General features: G+C 38.7%; 1 protein-coding gene across 1 annotated transcript in view; it reads left to right on the top strand.

The window, feature by feature from the left end:
* Nucleotides 1-22,503, top strand: part of LOC129703283 (protein ZGRF1-like) — a 94,501-nt gene that overhangs the window by 20,713 nt on the left and 51,285 nt on the right. Inside the window, 10 exon segments of the mRNA XM_055645628.1 lie at nt 414-478; nt 4,953-5,045; nt 5,861-6,028; nt 6,115-6,211; nt 6,319-6,416; nt 10,182-10,320; nt 13,649-13,845; nt 13,847-14,272; nt 18,656-18,794; nt 21,504-21,688. Coding sequence (XP_055501603.1) covers nt 414-478; nt 4,953-5,045; nt 5,861-6,028; nt 6,115-6,211; nt 6,319-6,416; nt 10,182-10,320; nt 13,649-13,845; nt 13,847-14,272; nt 18,656-18,794; nt 21,504-21,688 — 1,607 coding nt within the window.

Here is a 22,503-nt window from a genome sequence, read left to right as displayed (position 1 = left end):
TACTCCTGCACTTTGTGTGCTTTTATGTATTAACCAGCAACTGCAGCTGTTTGTTTCTACTTTTTAATACAAGGATAATCCCATATTCAGTTATAGCAGGCAATCAGACCTCCCCACCCCCCATGGTCTATTATAACAAAGGTTTACTGTAATTACAAATGCCTGAATACAATTGAATACGATTAATATTTAATATTAGGTTATGTTTCAATATAAAGCTATTACAAACTAAAAAAAGCTTGTGTAAATAGATTATAAATTTGCATTTATTTTATTTTCAAAAACAAATCAAACTGTTGTAGCTGTGAAAGTTTCAAAATCAACATCACTTGTGGGGTTTTTTTCAATGACATGTACATTGAATACGAAAAACGTAGTTAATTATCTACCAGTGAAATTTGTTTGTTTCTTAGTTTCAACGGAACATTCTTTATGTACTCCAAGGAATTCGCCCACAGAGTTCAGCTGTTTGGCTGAGGTACAGTAGATACAGTCCATAATTTGTTTCATATTAAGATGTCATATTTTCATTATTGAGATTTCTGTGCCACAGTGAAACTGCATTCCTTCCTGTCTCATATGTACCTGTAAAATGCAAATGTGCAATGCAAAGTAGTATTATGAAACTCTATCCTTATAATGAAGCTAAATACAATAATCATGTAAATAATATTTGAAGATTTATTATTAAAAACCTACAAATGTTATGAATGTGGGATATCACTGCAACATGATGTGAAAAATAAATCCTTATGCTGCAGAATGACCTGCGTGTCCTGGTTCTGGTGTTCTGGTATTTCATTTTTAATTGTTTTACATGCTAGATGTGGAATATGAATTGTTTATAAAATTATATAAAATTATATTATTCATCTTTTTTAACATTTACAGTCTGAGATAATTTGTAGAGATGCTCAATGAAAGATCAAACAGCCAAGAATTCATCTTGTGCGTTTACTTTTTTCAAGTATGTTCTATCTACACATAAGAAATAGGAATTATTTAGTTTAATATAAAATTAATGTTATAATTTACAAGAGTTTTTTTGCAGTAATTTAAAATTGTTCAGAGCATAAAACTGCAGATGTTGGAAATCCTAACTAAAACAGAAATGTTAGAAGAACTCAGCAGGTCATGCAGCATCCATGGGAGAGATATAGAGTCAGTGTTTCAGATGAAGAATCATTAACCTGAACTGGAAAAGTAAGAAAACAACCATGTTTAAAGTTGCAGAAATGTGATGGGATAAAGAAGGTGCTTGACCTGAGTTTATCCTATTTCAATTTCAATTTAATATTTTGAACAGAATTCGTCACAAAATAAAGTCAAAATTTCCCCTTTTAAGAAGCTATTTTGCATTAAAAGTTGTAGACTATAGAAATATTGTTTTTTTTTCATCACCTGACACATCAACGAAGATGTAATATGCTGTTAACCTCTGGAAAACAGGAAGGTTGCAAATTCATTTGGAACTATGGAAGCACAGTTTTTAAGTAACTTTACTTGCACTCAAAGGCATGGACTGTTGATGCATTCGAGAGTTTGAATCCCACCACAGCTTCTCTGGAATTTAAATTCTAATAATTCAATCCAAAATAACAATTTGATATCAATAATGATGATTGTGAACTTATTAGATTGTCACTTAAAAACACATTTGATTATTTAGTCGTATCATTCAATGAAGGAAGTATGTCATCCTAGCATAACTTGGTCTCAATATGGACATATCAATCTGATTTATTACCTTGCAAGGTCATTTTGAATGGACTAATGCTTGCTTCCCAAGTGATATCAACCTGTTAAAAAAAAATTAAAAAAAAAGAAAAAAGATTAGGGCATCCTTTCATGTGAATGTGTTTTTGAACGGTCATGATTTGTAACTTGGGATTCGTGATTTTCTTACAGTTTAAGCATTAAATTATTTAGCTTGTATTCATGCAATTATTTGATGACCAGGAAAGCAAGTTATTTGAAATTATTGAATTTGATATTAAGTCCTGGTAGCTGCAACATGTAAAGACTGAAGATGATTATGCTTATGCCGGGTTTTACATGTCTACATGTATGGGTTTACGCGAGTTGAGGAGCCCGCAGCCGATGGAGCCTGGGTTGGCGAAGCCCACGCCTGGGGCCAGGGTCGGCGCCACAGAGGCATCCAGAGGGGATCCGGTAGCGATAGTGGAAAGGTCGATGCGGCAGTCGATGATGATGCCGACCGATGGATGAGCACAGATCACATGGAGTGAGGATGCTGCTGCCGAGAGAAGGAACAATGGAAGACCCGGCATGGGGGCACCACCGTGAGGGAGGGGGAAGAACAATGAACAAATGAGGACCCGGGGCGGGGCGGGGGGGGGGGGGGGGGGAGAGGGGGGGAAGAAGAACAAAGGGCCTGGTGTGGATACTCTAACTTTGTCAGTGTCCTTTATGGTGACTTTTTGCATACCATGGGCATGCAAGCAAAGAATTTCACTGTGACTTGTCACGTGTGACAATAAAGCATTAATTCATTCATTCATTCATTCTCTTGGTTTATTTTGCATTACTCACCATCTCAATTTGCAATTTAACGATAACGTATATTCCTATCTGTCCAGTTCTGGTGAAGGGCCTTCGACTGGAAACGTTTTGGGATTTTCAGGTATTTTTTTATTTTGCGCTCCTGACTTGTGCCTTGTATATGTGGAAAGGCTTTAAGTGTCAGGTGGTGAGTTACCTGCCTTAAGATACCCAGTCCTTGACTTGCTATTGTAGCCACTATATTTATGTAGCTGGTTCATCTGGACAGATGTTGATGGCAGAGGACTTTCCCAATGGTAATGCCATTGAATCATAATTTCCTATGATGTAGAAGGAAGTTATTCGATCCATTGTCCATGTTGGTTCTCAGAATAACTTCAAAAGTCAAGTTGTTTAATCGTTATGCACCAGGAACAATCAATTAAATGTTACTTGCTGCAGCTTTACAGGTACATTTAATGCAATAACATAACAAATAAATATATGATAACTAATAATATAAAATATCAATATTAGAAATAAATTAGCGATATTTCTAGGTAACTAGACCATAAAAGTGCAACCTAAGCGAAGTACATAATGGATTGTTGCTGAAATAGGATTGTGTTCAGGGTTGTGCATCAAACAATCTAGTCAATCCCATTCCAAGGTACAGTAAAAATCTTTATTTCCATGCGTTCCATTATTTCCCTGTGATCTGTTCTTGCCAATGTGCCCTTCAGCTTCATTGATTTTTGTGCTACCCACATACATCAGTGGCCAATTAACCTGGCAATGAGTATATATTTGGAACTTGGGTAGCAAGCTGAGCATCTGGGAGCTACGAAGTCCCGGAACTCCATGCTCTGTTTTTCTGTGCTGCTACGTTGTCATGGGTAATTGGGTAGACTCTTGGTGGAGTTAGTTATTATCTGGCACAGCTTCATTGAGAATTTGAGTGAACAAATCATATGTTGCCAAAGGCAGTTGCTCTCACCTCTCCGTTCAAATTCAGTTATTTGGAACATGTTTAGACCAAGGCTGTGAAGAACTCTGAAACCAATTGGTTGTGCCATAAACCAAATTGTGTTTGGAGTCTGAAGAAAGGTCCCAATCTGAAGTGTCACCTAGCCATAGTTTCCCCATAGTTGCTGCCTGACCCACTGAGTTACTCCAGCACTGTCTTTTTTTGGGAAACCAACACACAAGTTCCTTGTTTCTACATAACGTTTTTGGAATCATACAGCACAGAAAGATATCTTTCACCCCATGTGCATAAGCTGTTCATTAAGCTTTCAACCTAGACAAATATATTCCATTTTCCACAGCTATGACAATTTTCCTTTAAAAGCTGTCTTTTTTCCCAGGTTATTAATAAATCTTTATTCATTAATGCACTGCATTCCATTGAAATAGTTGTTTAATCTGGAATGCACCGACCCTAACATTTTCAACAATCTTGAGTATACCAGTGCATGCAGATATTTCAATGCCTGATCTGTTGATAAAAGCTGCAATAATATATCCTTTTATAGAGCAAAACACCTGTGACATAAATTTCTGTATTTCTTTATTTAATTTATCATGTTGAGATGCCAGAATGCTGTCTACTTGTAGCCATAGTGCTGACAATAATTCAATATCTGTTTATATTTTGGGGTATTTAAAACAAAAATTTTCAATGAATGTATGCAATGATCACATTTTGAAAACTTATATTCAACATTTTCTAACATCAATCAGTCAGTGGTGCTATATTGTAGAAAAATATATTTCCATCCATTTTCTCAAATGTTGATTTTTTTTTTCCCCCCTATCCTTATTTATAGATTTATATTGAGTAAAGGCATCTAATTTATCCATTAAAATTTGAATTAGCCCAATTTGCTGTCCACACTTACAAGGAACCAGGGAATGGGATATTTGCAAGTTGTCAGGGATCTGACGTGGGCGACAGAAAGGAAAATAATGTGGGAATTTGAATGAATTCCAAAAGTACCGGTATCACCTCATTACTTTGAAAAATATTTATCTCCAAGATATCTAAATCAATCAATTTGTGGTTTCTTTCCTCTGCCAATAATATTTTTTTCTGGCCATTTCACATGTTGAGGATATATTGAACTTCTAGTACATTATGTCATCCAATACTACAGTAACTAAACCTTCAAATACACGATTGGCATTTTGTGAAAACTGCCTTCTAAATAAACCTGTCTTCCTGCTTAAATGTGATATACAGCATTCACAATAAATAAATGTGCATGCTCTTTTTTCATTTTGAATTTTAATAATAAGCATTCGACAAACATAAAGTTCACATACATACTTCATGCCATTAGCAGTTTTATATTAACCAAGATAATGCGTAGTACAAGGCTGCCTTAGGCAGCACTGCCTGTTAAATTCTCAAAATGGTTTTATGAAATCTTGCAACCTTTGAATCTTAGGATACAAAATTTGCTGAAGTATTTGAAGAACATGCCAATAACAACCGGGTTGAAAGAATAACAACATCTGACATACCACTCAGAACATTACAGGTAATATAATATATATTTATTTTTTGCATTAGTAGATCTCAGTACCTATCATGCTAAAATATTAAAGACAGAAAGCTTAATTTGATAATCAATGATTATCTAATTTTTATTGTGTAGCAATTTTATCTCGTATCACTCCTTAAAATAGCAATATTATACCTTCTCATCTGAAGACCAACTTTTCACTTTTAATGTCCAGATGTTTTCATTTCCCTGTTCCTTGGCACTGCGGTTCATTGCAACCAAGTTGGTCTACTTGTTGTGACCATATGATTAAACAAGACTTCAAAACAAGCCTACCTTTTTTAATGTCTTGGTAGTTGCTTAAGGATTATCTTCTTTAGAGCTTATAGAGATGCAGCATGGAAAATTTCCTTCCGCCCACTGAGTCCACATTGACCATTGATACCTGTTCACACTAGTTCTATGTTATCCCACTTTCTCATCCATTCCCTACACGCTATGGGCAATTTACAGCAGCCAATTAACGTACAAACCCACACATCCTTGAGGGAAAAAACCGGAGCACCCGGAGCAAACCCATATGACACATGGAAGACATGCAAACTCTGTATAGACAGCATCAGAGGTCCGAATTTAACTCTGGTCACTGGCGCTGTGAGGCGGCAGTTCTACCAGCTGCGTCACTGCGGCCCTTATCAGGAAGATTTTACAGAATTGTTTGCTTTTCAAGTTTGGAGTAGGTCAATGTATGAATTCTATAAGTTTGCCAGTTAAATGAAAGTACAATAAAAATAAAATTTACATTGTGGTTTTTAATAAACTTCTGAAAAGAGCATGACACATTTCCACAGGCAGCTGAATTTAAAGGGTACCAGGTGAAGGGCTCAGCCACCAGTGATACAATAATCAGGGCTCCTCGAGATGAAATAGGATTTGAAAAAGACTTTGATGCTTTGCATCACATTCGAAGGAGTTTGATAACAGAAGCCAGTTTCGTATCAAATGCTGCTTTGTTTCAGGTAGAATTAAGAGCCATTCATTTTTAAATTGAAGTTTTCCGTTAGTATGCAACTATTTATATTTTTAAGTGCATAATTTTGAAAAGATTACAGATTTACCGATTGATGCACCAAGTCTCCACGATGAGAGCAATTTTAATGTTGCTAGAGAGGGCATACGCACCTGGTACGAAGACGATCAAGGTATTTTGATTTTCATATTCATCCCTGTAATGTCCAACTATATCCAATAACTATTAAAATATTCCTGCTTTTTACTTCATTTAATACTGTCTGTTTTCTTCTCCTAGTACCAGTGGAGCCTATTTTATCATCAGACATCCCTGATCAGTTCAATTCCTCTGGTTCATATTCTGATTTTGAATTGACACCGTGGAACATGCACAAGGTTAAAATTAATCTGAAATATATTGTGAATCTAATAGAGATAATTATTTGAAACAGAAACTTCTAAGCAAAAATTGAACAATTTGTGTTTTTCACAAAATAAAGAATCCATTGACAAAATCATATTCCAAATGACATATTGCGAATTATTGTAATTTTATTTGAACCTTTATATTGCAAGGTAAATGAACTATGAGCTCTTTTTTCTAAAGGAAGTATATTGTCTACTAGAAACATAGAAATTAGGTGCAGGAGTAGGCCATTCGGCCCTTCGAGCCTGCACCGCCATTCAATATGATCATGGCTGATCATCCAACTCAGTATCCCGTACCTGCCTTCTCTCCATACCCTCTGATCCCCTTAGCCACAAGGGCCACACCTAACTCCCTCTTAAATACAGCCAATTAACTGGCCTCGACTACCCTCTATGGCAGAGAGTTCCAGAAATTCACCACTCTCTGTGTGAAAAATGTTCTTCTCATCTCGGTTTTAAAGGATTTCCCCCTTATCCTTAAGCTGTGACCCCTTGTCCTGGACTTCCCCAACATCGGGAACAATCTTCCTGCATCTAGCCTGTCCAACCCCTTAAGAATTTTGTAAGTTTCTATAAGATCCCCTCTCAACCTCCTAAATTCTAGAGAGTATAAACTAAGTCTATCCAGTCTTTCTTCATAAGACAGTCCTGACATCCCAGGAATCAGTCTGGTGAACCTTCTCTGTACTCCCTCTATGGCAATAATGTCCTTCCTCAGATTTGGAGACCAAAACTGTACGCAATACTCCAGGTGTGGTCTCACCAAGACCCTGTACAACTGCAGTAGAACCTGACTGCTCCTATACTCAAATCCTTTTGCTATGAAAGCTAACATACCATTCGCTTTCTTCACTGCCTGCTGCACGTGCATGCCTACTTTCAGTGACTGGTGTACCATGACACCCAGGTCTCGCTGCATCTCCCCCTTTTCCTAGTCGGCCATCATTTAGATAATAGTCTGCTTTCCTGTTTTTGCCCACCAAAATGGATAACCTCACATTTATCCACATTATACTGCATCTGCCAAACATTTGCCCACTCACCCAGCCTATCCAAGTCACCTTGCAGTCTCCTAGCATCCTCCTCACAGCTAACACTGCCCCCCAGCTTAGTGTCATCCGCAAACTTGGAGATATTGCCTTCAATTCCCTCATCCAGATCATTAATATATATTGTAAATAGCTGGGGTCCCAGCACTGAGCCTTGCGGTACCCCACTAGTCACTGCCTGCCATTGTGAAAAGGACCCGTTTACTCCTACTCTTAGCTTCCTGTTTGCAGCCAGTTCTCTATCCACATCAATACTGAACCCCCAATGCCGTGTGCTTTATGTTTGTATACTAATCTCTTATGTGGGACCTTGTCAAAAGCCTTCTGGAAGTCCAGATACACCACATCCACTGGTTCTCCCCTATCCACGCTACAAGTTACATCCTCGAAAAATTCTGTAAGATTCGTCAGACATGATTTACCTTTCGTAAATCCATGCTGACTTTGTCCAATGATTTCACCACTTTCCAAATGTGCTGCTATCCCATCTTTAATAACTGACTCTAGCAGTTTCCCCACTACCGATGTTAGACTAACTGGTCTGTAATTCCCCGTTTTCTCTCTCCCTCCCTTCTTAAAAAGTGGGGTTATGTTTGCTATCCGCCAATCCTCAGGAACTACTCCAGAATCTAAAGAGTTTTGAAAGATTATTACTAATGCATGCACTATTTCTGGAGCTACTTCCTTAAGTACTCTGGGATGCAGCCTATCTGGCCCTGGGGAGTTATCGGCCTTTAATCCATTCAATTTACCCAACACCACTTCCCGGCTAACCTGGATTTCACTCAATTCCTCCAACTCCTTTGACCCGCGGTCCCCTGCTATTTCCGGCAGATTATTTATGTCTTCCTTAGTGAAGACGGAACCAAAGTAGTTATTCAATTGGTCCGCCATATCCTTGTTCGCCATGATCAACTCACCTGTTTCTGACTGCAAGGGACCTACATTTGTTTTAACTAATCTCTTTCTTTTCACATATCTATAAAAACCTTTGCAGTCAGTTTTTATGTTCCCTGCTGGTTTTCTTTCATAATCTATTTTTCCTTTCCTAATTAAGCCCTTTGTCCTCCTCTGCTGGTCTCTGAATTTCTCCCAGTCCTCCGGTATGCTGCTTTTTCTGGCTAATTTGTACGCATCATCCTTCGCTTTGATACTATCCCTGATTTCCCTTGTTATCCACGGATGTACTACCTTCCCTGATTTATTCTTTTGCCAAACTGGGATGAACAATTTTTGTAGTTCATCCATGCAGTCTTTAAATGTCTTCCATTGCATATCCACCATCAACCCTTTTAGAATTAATTGCCAGTCAATCTTGGCCAATTCATGTCTCATACCCTCAAAGTTACCTTTCTTTAAGTTCAGAACCATTGTTTCTGAATTAACAATGTCACTCTCCATCCTAATGAAGAACTCAACCATATTATGGTCACTCTTGCCCAAGGGGGCACGTACAACAAGACTGCTAACTAACCCTTCCTCATTACTCAATACCCAGTCTAAAATAGCCTGCTCTCTCGTTGGTTCCTCTACATGTTGATTTAGATAACTATCCCGCATACATTCCAAGAAATCCTCTTCCTCAGCACCCCTGCCAATTTGATTCACCCAATCTATATGTAGATTGAAGTCACCCATTATAACTGTTTTGCCTTTGTCGCACGCATTTCTAATTTCCTGTTTGATACCATCTCCAACTTCACTACTACTGTTAGGTGGCCTGTACACAACACCCACCAGCGTTTTCTGCCCCTTAGTGTTTCGCAGCTCTACCCATACCGATTCCACATCCTCCAAACTAATGTCCTTCCTTTCCATTGCGTTAATCTCCTCTCTAATCAGCAACACTACCCCACCTCCGTTTCCTTTCTCTCTATCCCTCCTGAATATTGAATATCCCTGGATGTTCAGCTCCCAGCCTTGGTCACCCTGGAGCCATGTCTCCGTGATCCCAACTATATCATAGTCATTAATAGCTATCTGCACATTCAACTCATCCACCTTATTACGAATGCTCCTTGCATTGAGACACAAAGCCTTCAGGCTTGTTTTTACAACACTCTTACCCCTTATACAATTATGTTGAAAAGTGGCCCTTTTTGATTTTTGCCCTGGTTTTGTCTGCCTGCCACTTTTACTTTTCACCTTGCTACCTATTGCTTCTACCCTCATTTTACACCCCCTCTGTCTCTACGCTCACACATTTAAGAAACCCTTTCCCTTTAACTCCATCCTCCACTATCCCATTCGACACCCCACCCCCCTTATTCAGTTTAAAACCACTGTTTAGTATTAACATGTGAACACAATAATCAGTATTTTATAGGCTGGATATCAGTGTTTTATTTAGTGTATCGGATTTTTTTGTGGGGGGGGGGGTGCTGTAGAAGTGTGCAATTGGATGTGATTTGAATGAACAAGGAGTAATGTAATGACCTTATACCATCTCTGAACTCAGGAAATTGTTTGTAATGGAGTTGTTAACACTTATACATGTATAGTTTTGTCAATACTTTTAAATTGTTTTAAACACATAACCAACTGAAAACAAAAGTTTTTCTCACTATGCAAATTATTCATTGTTTCTCTCAAATATGTTTCTAAATTAATTGTTAATATTCAATTTTACATTATTTATAACTGAAAAGTAAAATCCAAATTGGATTTTGTTTTAAATTACAAGGAAATATCCCCAGTGCAACAAGTGCCTTCAGTGGATGCATTTTTGGGCAGTATGCTCAGACATTCCAGGGACAGCAATGTGGGAGAACTTGATTATTCAGTGCCAAACAACCAACTAAGTACTAGTGGCTATCTCTTTGGTAAGTCATTTGTTATCAAACAAGAGGAACATCTATATGCAGGGGAGAAAAAGCTGCAATGGAATAATTTGGAAGATATTTTTATTTTTTTAAAATACGTAAAATATCATAGCTTTGCATTAGAATGCTATTATATGCAAATTAACTTCCATATTTCCTTTGGTGATATTGCACAAAGAAAGTACTTCAAGTGCTTTCTTAAAAACCATCAGAGATATTTAATTTTGGGCTGGGAAATTGGCTATCTGAAAATGGCACTGACATGGGTCTTCCAGGTGTGCAAGTCTGTGCCAATGCATTAAACTGGAACTGGAGTTGGTCATCGCTGATCTCTGATCAATTTCATTGTTCAACTTTCAGAAAGCATTTGATAAGGTCCCACAGGAGATTAGTGGGCAAAATGAGGGCACATGGTATTGGGGGTAAATGATTTGGATGAAGGGATTCAAAGTAACATTAGCAAATTTGCAGATGACACAAAGCTGGGTGGCAGTGTGAACTGTGAGGAGGATGCTATGAGAATGCAGGTTGAATTGGACAGGTTGGGTGAGTGGGCAGATGTAGTTTAATGTGGATAAATGTGAGGTTATCCACTTTGGTAGCAAAAACAGGAAGGCAGATTATTATCTAAATGGTGTCAAGTTGGGAAAAGGGGAAGTACAGCGGGATCTGGGGGTCCTTGTTCATCTGTCAATGAAAGTAAGCATGCATTGCAGGCAGTGTATCTCAAGAAAAGTTGAGTATAGGAGCAAAGAGGTCCTTCTGCAATTGTATAGGGCCCTAGAGAGACCACACCTGGAGTATTGTGTGCAATTTTGGTCCCCTGATTTGAGGAAGGACATTCTTGCTATTGAGGGAGTGCAGCGTAGGTTTACAAGGTTAATTCCCAGGATGGCAGGACTGTCATATGCTAAGAGAATGGAGCAGCTGGGCTTGTATACTCTGGAGTTTAAAAGGATGAGTGGGGATCTTATTGAAACGTATAAGATTATTAAGGGTTTGGACACGCTAGAGGCAGGAAACATGTTCCCGATGTTGGGGGAATCCAGAGCCAGGGGCCAGTGTTTAAGAATAAGGGGTAAGCCATTTAGAACGGAGATGAAGAAACACCTTTTCACACAGGGAGTTGTGAGTCTGTGGAATTCGCTGCCTCAGAGGGCAGTGGAGGCTGGTTCTCTGGATACTTTCAAGAGAGAGCTAGATAGGCTCATAAAGATAGCGGAGTCAGGGGATATGGGGAGAAGGCAGGAACAGGTATTGACCTAATTATTGCATCGTAATTTATCTGACATTGTATTTCTTTCTTTGCAACATCTAAGTAACTTGTACTTCTAGCTTGGTTTTTTAATCTTGAGCCACACTGAAAATCGAGAGTTGCTTGCTTCATAATATAGGACTTTTTATTGGAATTTTCACACTCATGTAATGTTTATGTGAATAAATGTTGCAAAGTTCCATGAATGATGGGATCAGGACATACCCCGAGAGTATATGTTAGGTCGAAAAAGGAGTACATGGTGCTATTAGCTTTCAATTAAAAAGGATTTCTGAATTTCTTGATTATAAGCTGATTTCAGCAATAGATAGCCATTAATTCACAATTCTCACAATGGAAGATGAATTATGAGAACCATTAGATTTTGAGTGATTACGAAGAATTAGAAAGGAGATGGGGGAAAAAAAATTTCACTGAGGGTAGCGAAAGCAGAAACCCTAAATAGATTTTAAATGTGTGTATGCAGACATGTGACCTGTAGGCCTACAGACCTACTGTTGCTATGTTGGGTTAGGTTGCAAGGTTTTTATTGAGGCTGCAAAGATACAATGGGCCTGTTGACAATTTATGTCAAAAAGTTTCTGTTTCTGTGCAATACAAGGAATACTCTCTCACACTTCATTAACTATTGTTTTGTCACACGGCAATTGTCAGGTTTCGGTTGGGAATTTTTGACATGGGGAGAGTGAGAAAGCAGGTCGGGGAGATTTTATTTGGATGTTATGGTGGAAAGAGGTAGAAGGAGAGGTTTGAGTACTGGCATGTTTATGAATTGTAGGGAGGTAAAGGAAATTGAGGTTCAATGCTAGTTTTCACAGAGGTTATGGGAAGGGTTATGATAGAGTTGATTTTTAAAAATTATTGTCATGCGCTATTCGATGCAGTGAGAAATTTATTCGGCATGCTGTCCAACCAAATCATATTATAAATGAGCACCATAGGTTCTTTCCTGGAACAGCACGGAGTCGGTCATCGTGTTTCAGTGCCATGTTGCAGCTTCCAAATCTCTGAAAACTCCATTGTTGGCTCATGGAGATACACAATTCCTCATATCCGCACTTCAAGTCATGGTGTCCTGGCAACGCTCTATCGATGAAGTAGGTGTTGGACTGGCCCAGCTCAATGTCATCGGCTCCTTCTAACCCCTCTTCATGCTCAATCTACTCTCTCACCTGGCTGCTGTAGAGCCTCCTGTAGCAACCTCTGCCAACACCACGATCTGTGACTATGACAGCCACTCCTCCACTACTGTGTGCAGAGGCTACCTTGCTCCACTTTCCGAGCCGATCACAAACCTTTAATGTATTTTCAGAAGGTGCAGGAGGTGAATTTGCATATTATTCACAGCTGCCAACTTTCCTCTTCACCTGCCACTGCCACCTTATTTAATAATGCCGACTTCTAGTAATGGAAATTGGGTGGTTAATATTTTGATGGAGAAAACAGGATGTGTATCTCATGTATAAAATGTGGAGAATGGATAATAAGACCTTGAAAAAAAAAACTAGAGTAATTCAAACATGGAATGTAGGAGTGTCTGGGGAAAAGATTTGCTAAATATGCAGGGTGTTTGAGCAACAAAGGGAACTGAATGTATAACTTGGAGACATAGTATTCAGGAGTTCCTAGTACATTGCTTGTAATGGTAAGGGAGAAGAGTAAAGTAGAAAGAATAAATAAAACAGTTATGTAAGAGATCTTTCTGATATAATTTGTATTTTGTGAATGATGACAAATGGAACTATATTCACAACCTATAACAGCCAGAGTGAGTTCCACCGTAAATTGGAGGAGCAGCACCTCATATTTTGCTTGGGTAGTTTACATCCCAGCGGTATGAACATTGACTTCTCCAATTTCAGGTAGTCTTTGCTTTCTCCCTCCTTCCCCTCCCCTTCCCAGCTCTCCCACAGCCTACTGTCTCCGCCTCTTCCTTTCTTCTTCCTGCCCCTCCACCCCCACATCAGTCTGAAGAAGGGTCTAGACCTGAAATGTCACTTATTCCAGGTTCCTGCTGACTAACTTTGTGTCCAACATTCTTATCGTTCACAGATAATGAAAGAACAGATAGTTTTGTGAAGGATGGAGAGTCGAAAATCCAATCAACTTTAAGACTAAGAAGTCCTCTTGTTACTTTACCAGCAACAGACAAATGCATCAACCAGACTCTTCCTTCAAATTTCCCTGCAAACTTTTCAAGTATAATTGAACCGCGTGCTCAGTGCTCCACGATTTACTCAGTGAATAGTCCAACAAGGAGATTTATGTGACTCTTCAGAAAAGAGACTCTGGTCTAAATACATGATCAATAGCTATGATATGTCTGAGAACACTGATACTTGCATTACAGAATATCCAAAACCAATGAACCATCATTCTACTTTACAGAATGGGTCTAGCAAATGGATGAAATATCAAAATTCAGCCAATCTGAATGATGATGATCACGGTGAAGAAAATCATATGTTTGAGAAAGGAAGTGAAGAAGTACTTATGATGCAAGAAAATGTAAAAGACCCTCTTTCTGTTCAGCTGATAAAAGACAAACTGGTCAAACATCATGAAAATATATTGTCAATAAATGAAACCTATCCTGCACCAAATATTAGTTCCATGCATAAAGGGTACAGTGTACCAAGCAAAACAAATCATGTTCTTAACTGGAAAAATTCTAATGTAAGTGATTAATTTCAATTTATCTGTACCTTTTAAATTATTATTTTGTGTACTGCCTCATCCTGTAATGATCTGTCGCATGAACTTTGTTCTATTTATATCTTTGTATGAATTTATTGCTGTTTATTTTTCTGACTTACTTTGGCTTATTGTTCTAAATTTCCCAAAAGTTGTGGTCTGTTCAGTGTTACTTTTGTTTTTGAGTGAATCTAACCGATGGTTCTTTTATGATTTGCATCTTATATTTTAAAAGCACATATGGTGTGGGATTTTTGGCCAAGAACTAAGTGGTATACTGTATGGCGAGATTGCTTGGTTTTGTTATATAATTTGCATTAATATATAAAAAGAAGCGGAAGAGCCAAATTTGGGGAAAAGGGGAACCTCGGGTGTTCAGATAAAAAGTGGGCAAGGCTATGTTCCATGAACAGAAAGATCACACTAAATGAGAGCATCATCTGAGCTTGGTGTACGTAAAATCTTAAGAGGTAGAAGAAAGAGTAAGCCATTTGAGTCCTTGTACCAGCTCTGCTGTTCCATTTAAGCATGGCTGATCCTTTACCTCAGTGCCACTTTCCTACCTTACTCCATATTGCTTGATTCCTTTAATATTTAACAGTCGATGCATTTCAGTCACAAATATTCTGAGCCTCAAGATCTCTTGAGTAGAGAATTTTAAAGATTCACGACAATTTGGGGCAACAAATTTATTTTCATCTCTGTCCTTAAATGGGAAACACCTTGACTGTGAACCTGGTTCCATATACCCCAGGCAGGAGAAATATCAACTATAATGCCAAGCCTTTTAAGAACGTCTCTCATTATTAGCTCTAGAGAGAATGGGCAGTCTGTGTAATCTCTTCTACGACACTCTTCTGTGCTAATTGTAAGTACGGGACCACTATAGTTTTTTTTTTCCCCCGACAACAGATGGTCGGGCACCTCCTTTAATCCGGAAATATCACGAGAGCGGACTTGAAATTTCCCCACCTACCCCCCTCTTTCCCCCCAGAAGTCACCTAAAAATGTGATGCCTAGGCGAGGTAAGGCGGCTGATCTCTACCTCATTGGGACTTCCACGTCGAATGGTGGGTTGAATTTGCCCCTTCCGACCGGGGCTCTAGCGCTCCAGCCTGGCTTCCCAGATCCAGCTACCCAGGCCAAATTTTCCAGTCCCTCGGCAGCCTAGGTGGACCGTTCTGGTACCGTTAGACTCCTCTCTGAGGCCGTGACCTGTTGGTCTGGCAAAACGGATAATCCAGAAAGGCTCTGGAACCAAATGTGCCGTTAAATCAGTGGTGGACCTGTATGATTTTAACTTTCCTGCACACCAACTTGTCTGTAGTCGGCCTTCTCCATTCCTACTGCAAGGCCAAATGCAATTTGGAAGAACAACATTCTTATTCCGTTTGGATAGGGCGACACAGCAGCACAATGGTAGAATTGCTGCCTTGCAGCGCCGGAGACCTAGGTTCGATCCTGACTTTGTGTGCTGTCTGTGCAGGGTCTGCACCTTCTCTGGGAGCTGCGGTTTCCTCCCACATTCCAAAGACATACAGATGTTTAGATAAATTGGCTTTTGTAAGTTGTTGCTAGTGGGTAGGGTAGAACTAATGTACAGGTGATTGTTGGTCGTGCAAAATCAATGGACCGAAGAGCCAGTTTCCACACTGTGTCTCTAAACTAGACTAAAGCTTGCAACCCAATGATAAGAACATTGAATTTATTTTCCCATGTTCTCATTTTGTAGACACATACACACTTGTCTAGATATCTTTTTTATTTTGTTCCCATCTCCCATGTCCCTCACCGCAACTGGTTCCACCTGTCCATCATCCTTTCTGCCCATCATCTACCTATATCCCATTACCCCCACATTGCAATATGCTGCCAATCTTTCCTCTACCAAAGTCTAAATGCAAAACATTGAGTTCAATCATATGCCTCCACAGATGCTGCTTGACTACCTGATTCCTTCCAGCGTGCTGTTTTAGTTTGGTTCTAGATTCCAGCATCTGGTGTGTCAGATGCTTGTTTACAAAATACAATCCTGAGTAACTCAGCCAGTCAGGCAGCATTTCTGGAGAACATGGATAGGTGATGTTTCAGGTCGGAACCCTTCTTAAGACTGATTTGGAACAGTTCTGAATTGTGAAGCCAAACGAATGAATGTAATAATGGGTGCAAGGTTAGGTGAGGTACAGCACAGAGAATGAGCGGGAAAGGGGGGGGGGGGGGTGATTTGGTAAGTTATCTAAAATTAAAAAAAATCAATGTTCATACTGTTGGGTTGGAAGCTGCACAAGTGGGATATGAGGTGCTGTTCCTCCAGTTTGCATGTGGCCTCACTCTGGCAGTGGAGAAGACACAGGACAGAAATGTCAGTATGGTAATACGAAGGGGAGTTAAAATGGTTATCAGACAGGAAATTAGTGCTCTGCGAAACAGTCGCCGAGTGTATGCTTGATGTAAAACCCCAAATCTGGTCGATGCGGTTCGGGGAGGTGTACATGAACTTTTGATGTGCTGCCTGACCAGCTGAATTACCACAGCACTTTTGTGTCCTCAAGTTAATATTGCCTTGCTTGGCTCTTCAACTTTGTATTATTCTGTGTTAAGTTTTGTCTCCCTTATGTACACTGTTCCACCGGCCTATTTAATATCCATCCTGATGAACACCCTAGTTCATTTGCCTTCACTCTGAAGAATAAACTTTGGCAATTGCTCTGTTTTCGAATAGTTAACTAATTTTTCAGTCGTGCTGCTACAGCCTCTTTTATTCCACTGGCTTGAATCTTGATGAGAAATGCTTTGGCAATTTATCAAATGTATTTTGAAATTCACATGCACCACATTGTTTGCATTCCCTTTATTAATCCTCTGTTATCTTGACAAAATAGTTTAATTATAATTTGTCTTTAGCAATTCATTGTTGGTTTCCCGAATTAACCTCTATCTTTCTAAGTGACTGCTAATTCTGCACCTAATTATTATTTTTGACAGATATCTCCCACATTAAATTGACTGAGCAGTTATTGGGTTTATCGTTACACCATTTTTTTGAACAATAGTGTAACATTTGCAGCTTAGATTCTGGAAGATTCAGAGGGGAAATGAAATAAGTAATGAGAGAGGCAAACGGTATGAGAAAAGTCTGGCAATAACCAGAAAAACATCCAAATATCTTCTACAGACAGCTAATAGACAGCAAGACGGGTGGTAGGCCAAAGCGAGATCTATTTGTGAAGATGGAGGCTAAGCTGAGGTAATAAAAGAACATGTGCCTGTAGCAAGAAAGAACACTGGAGTCTCAGCAAAGGAAGTGCAAGAAAGATTGGCTGCACTGAAATTGATGCGGTCGGCCAGTGTATATAGGATACATTCTTATTTCTAAATGAAAAGTGTCTGGAAAATGTTGAGGTACAGGTCACAATCTTCCAAATACTTTCAGAGTTTGCTATTGAGCCCGTTTTATTCCATGGCCTTCAGTCTTGATGACAAGCATATTATGTAGAATCATCAGATAACATTTTCATCTCTATGTTACTCCATTTTTTTGATTATCCAAGGAATTCTGGCTTTAATTATCTTATATTGTTCCATTGTTGGGACTATACCTAAATCTTCAGTCTCTTGCATTAAGGCAATCAATCAATTATTTTTTTTACCAGCCAATCTTCAATTCCATGTTATTCATGTCAGATCTCTTCTCATTTTTAAACTGGTCCATCCCTATTGACTAATTTAACCACTTAGTGCTCAAGAAACGTTTCCATACCCAATCAATGATCACTATTCCTCATATTTTTACTTGCTTCACCTGGTTCACTTCATTGCCAAAAAACAAATTCGGTAATGCTCCCTTCCTTATTTGGTCAAACGTATGCTGGTCAGAGAAGTTCCGCTAAACACACTTAAAATATTCTCCCTCCATGTACCGCAGAGCCACTTTAGACTATCTTATACTCCTCCTTAGTCCAATCTATAGCCATGTAAGTGGTGCAAAAATTTTCCATCATGCACTTTTTTTCCCTTCTTTTCATGGAAACATTTTAATGTCCATCTCACCCGCAAATTAGTTTGTTTTAGTATTAAACAACAATTATAGCAGTGTACAAAGTTGGATTTTTAATGCAGCTGCCACAACAATAACACAACTGATGTATTGGGCTTTTTCTACTGCAAGGATTTATGCTCGTAGTAAAAGCGCTCATATGAATATTAAATTACTGAAGAAATTATTTTCCCATTTTTTTTCTATTTCAATTATCATTAAAATCACTAACACAATTGTAATATGAGCACATTAAAAACATTTACTTGACATTTCAGAAAAAAAGATACACAGTGATTTTAATCTGTATGTCTCTTTTTTTGATGCAGAATACTTCACTGTCAGAGTTGTGTTTCCCCAAAGCTGATGCAGCACAAGGAGCAAAGACTCTTAAGAGACAAGTAACCATCCCAACTACATTCCCTAGTACTGCACATTACAAAGAAGCCTTCACAGCAGTAATAACAGGTATATTTTTGTTTGTTTACCAAATAAATCAAAGGATGTGAAACTAGGATGGTAAGGGCATTAGTATACTAGGATCGTATTGAATAGGAAATCAGTCTTGAAAGACCTATGGCCATCTTTTTCACTTTATTTCTTACAAAAGTTTTTGTCATAGGAGCAGAAGTAGGCAACTCAGCCCATCGAGTCTACTCCGCCATTTAATCATGGCTGATCAATCTTTCTCTCTCCACCCCATTCTCCTGCCTTCTCCCCACAACCCTTGACACTCTTACCAATCAAGTATCCATCAATGTTACACAAAGAAGCTGAAGAAACTCAGCGGGTGCAGCAGCATCTATGGAGCGAAGGAAATAGGCAACGTTTCGGGCCGAAACCCTTCTTCAGACAATCAATCAATCCATCAATCTCTGCCTTCAAAATACCTTACAATCCTACATCACATGCAAAACTCCCATTACAGCTACGGAAAACGTATTTATAAATAGGTTGCTCTGTAATCAAGTGCTACCATTTGATTAAAGACGCCATCAAGCTTTATCGTGTATACCAGGGAACCTTTTCATGTTAGAATGCCACATTACGTTAGCTGTAATCTAATAAGGCTGCATCCAAGAAACTTCAATTAGATATACTTCAAAATGTACATTATTTTGTAAAAATCTAACTACTATGTACTAACTTCGAAAAATAAAAAAAATAAAAAAATTCTAAAGTTAACTAATCTTTTAATGACTTTGTTGTGTGCTTTTTGTGAGAAAACATTTGAATATTTGGTTGCAACATGGATCAGCTGATCTTCTAGATGGATATCCGTCATTTGTGACCTTAAGGGCGTCTTGATTTGTGTTAGGTAGGAGAACGTAGATTTGTAGCAATAAGTGAATCTTCTTTTACTCTTTGGTATTTTAAATACATTCATTTTAAGATTAAAATTAAAATAATAAAAGACGAACAAAAACATATTAATTAAAATAAAAGGATTTGTTCTACTAAATTTGGATTCATTCAAAAGGCCGCACTTAATGACCTAGTAGGCCGCAGATTCCCCACCCCTGGTGTATACACTCCATGTCGTTATATATACATAGAGGAATAACATCAGCCCATTAAGCATAGGTCTTTTTTAGGCTTACATAAATCCATGACTCTCATTGGAGAGGGGCTGTGTTTGAAACCTTCTCAATTTGGCTTCTCTCAGAAATTCATTGTCATTTTACATAATGTACCATTCAACAAGTAACCAGAAACACATTGTCAGCGCACAGAGCGGTGTCATTACTCCAGATATTCTCAAACCTAATATTTTGTTGTATACTTCTCAAAATGTATATATAAATTGTTGAATTGATCTTTAATAATTTTTGAATATTAATGAATGTCAGAGATATTTAAAAGTATTAATTGTCCTTGATAGCTTTGACAGATGGCAATGGGGAGGCACTGGCTGAACTAACCATCAAAGTTTTATTTTGATCATTTTCTGATCAGGCCTACTCTGTTCCCTTTGTTTAATGATGTTAAACTTTGCAAGGCCCCAGCATCTTGCATTAGGAAGGCTTTATGGCAGCAAGTTAACACCATGGGGGAAAGTCATAGGACTTTATTTCTTGGAGTGCAGGAGGCTGAGGGGTGATTTGTAGAGGTGTTTGAAATCATGAGAGGAATAGATAGGATGAATGCACATTACCTTTAACCCAGAGTAGGGGAATCAAGTACCAGGGGACATAGGTTTTAGGTGAGAGGGCCAAGATTTAATAGGAACTTGAAAAGCAACTTTTGCAGTCGGGGTGTTTGGTCTATGGAACAAGTTGCCAGAGGTGGTAGTTGAGGCGGGCACTACAATAGCATTTAAAAGATGTTTGGAAAAATCTATGGATAGGAACGGTTTAGAGGAATATTAGACAAACATGGGCAAATGGGGCTTGCTTAGTTGGGACATACAGGCCCTCCATAATGTTTGGGACAAAGACCCATCGTTTATTTAGTTGCCTCTGTACTCCACAATTTGAGATTTGTAATAGAAAAAATCATGTGGTTAAGGTGCACATTGTCAGATTTTATTAAAGGCTATTTTTACACATTTTGGTTTCACCATATAGAAATTACAGCTGTGTTTATACATAGTATAATTGAATTCTCCAATTTTAGGTAACCTCTCACTAAACCCGTACCCTTTCTCCTGCCCAATCTTCCCCCCATTTCCGCCAATTTCCTCCCTCTGGCTTTACAATCTGCAACTCTTCACTCTGACCACACCTCCCTTCTTTTCTTATTTCTGGCCTCTGTCCCTTGTCTATGTCAACCTATAACTCCCTCCAACCTTTTCGTGCCTTCTTCTTCTTCACCCCCCCCCCCCCCCCCCCCCCCCCGCACAATCGAACAAGGGTCTTGACTCAAAACGCCACCTATCCACATTCTCCAGCGTTACCCCAACGCTTTGTGCACTTTTGTGTATTAACCTGCATCTACAGATATTTGTTTCTAAATCTTAGATATAGAGGGATATTTTGATGCAGGTATTGTGTATAATTAGAACTTTTGTGCATTGTCAAATTGTCTAAATAATTTAGATTTTGACCAAGGAAAGGGCGCGAAGTGTGATTTATTAATATGTATGGCATATACTTTATCTGTTTTTAATTTTGTTGGTTAATCTTTTAACATGCTAAACACCACTGAAATTGCTTGGCTTTGAACATTTTATTTCAGAATATCTCAATGTTTTGCTCTATGAACTGTCTCAGAAACTTCACAAAACTTTGTCAAAAGTTGACATGTCTCGATATTCTTCAGAAAAAGCAAACAATAGTAAAAATGAGCAACATTTTCTCCCACTTTGTCAACATCAACAGCCTGCAAAGCTTGTCATGGTTAAAAAGGATGGTCGAAATAAGGTAATATTTTCCACGAACTGGTGAGTTTTTCAAGGTTTTTATACAATTAAATTACAGGCTTTAAGCTTTGGCTTGGTGAGAGTGAAAAGTTTTTTTCATATGCAGTTATTATGTTGTGCATAATCCTGTACCTCACCTGAAGGGTTGATTTCTGTGCGTTTGCTGAGGCGGTGAATTTTAGCAGGTTATTTGACAATGGGAAATGTGAGAGTTTACCCAAATGTAAGTCAAGCCAAGTCGAGTCATTGTCATATTCACTAGTGTGGTGAGTTTCCGGCACAATGGAAAATCTTGCTTGCAGCAGCGTCACCGGCTCATAGACTCCGACAAACACAAATTATATATCAATTAGACAACATTTCTAAAAGCATAAAGACAATGCAAAAACATTACTAGAAAATAACACCAAGACCATGGTAGTGCAAATGTTGAATTGTGTTATTTCATTGTCAAGGTAGGATTAGGGTTGTGCAGATATGGTCAGGAACCTCACAGTTGTAAGAAAGTAGCTGTTCTTGAACTTGGTGGAGTGGGACTTCAGGATTGTGTATCTCCTGAATAGCAGGCAGAAGAGGGCATGATCTCGATGGTGGGGATTCTTGATGATAGATGCTGCCTTCTTGAGCATGCCTTGTAGATACTTTTGATGGAAGGGAGGATTGTACCTGTGATTGACAGGCCTTTGTCTACCACTCTCTGCAGCCTATTGCTTTCCTGTGTATTGGAATTCCCACACCAAGTCCTGATGTAACCAGTCAGGTTACTTTCCACAGTTCATCTGTAGAATTTTGTTGTGGTGTTTGGAGACATACCTT

Source organism: Leucoraja erinacea, chromosome 1, assembly GCF_028641065.1.
Source record: "Leucoraja erinacea ecotype New England chromosome 1, Leri_hhj_1, whole genome shotgun sequence".
NCBI lineage: Eukaryota > Metazoa > Chordata > Chondrichthyes > Rajiformes > Rajidae > Leucoraja > Leucoraja erinaceus.
The sequence above is the reverse complement of the archived record's forward strand: the minus strand, read 5'-3'. Positions and strand labels throughout refer to the sequence as shown.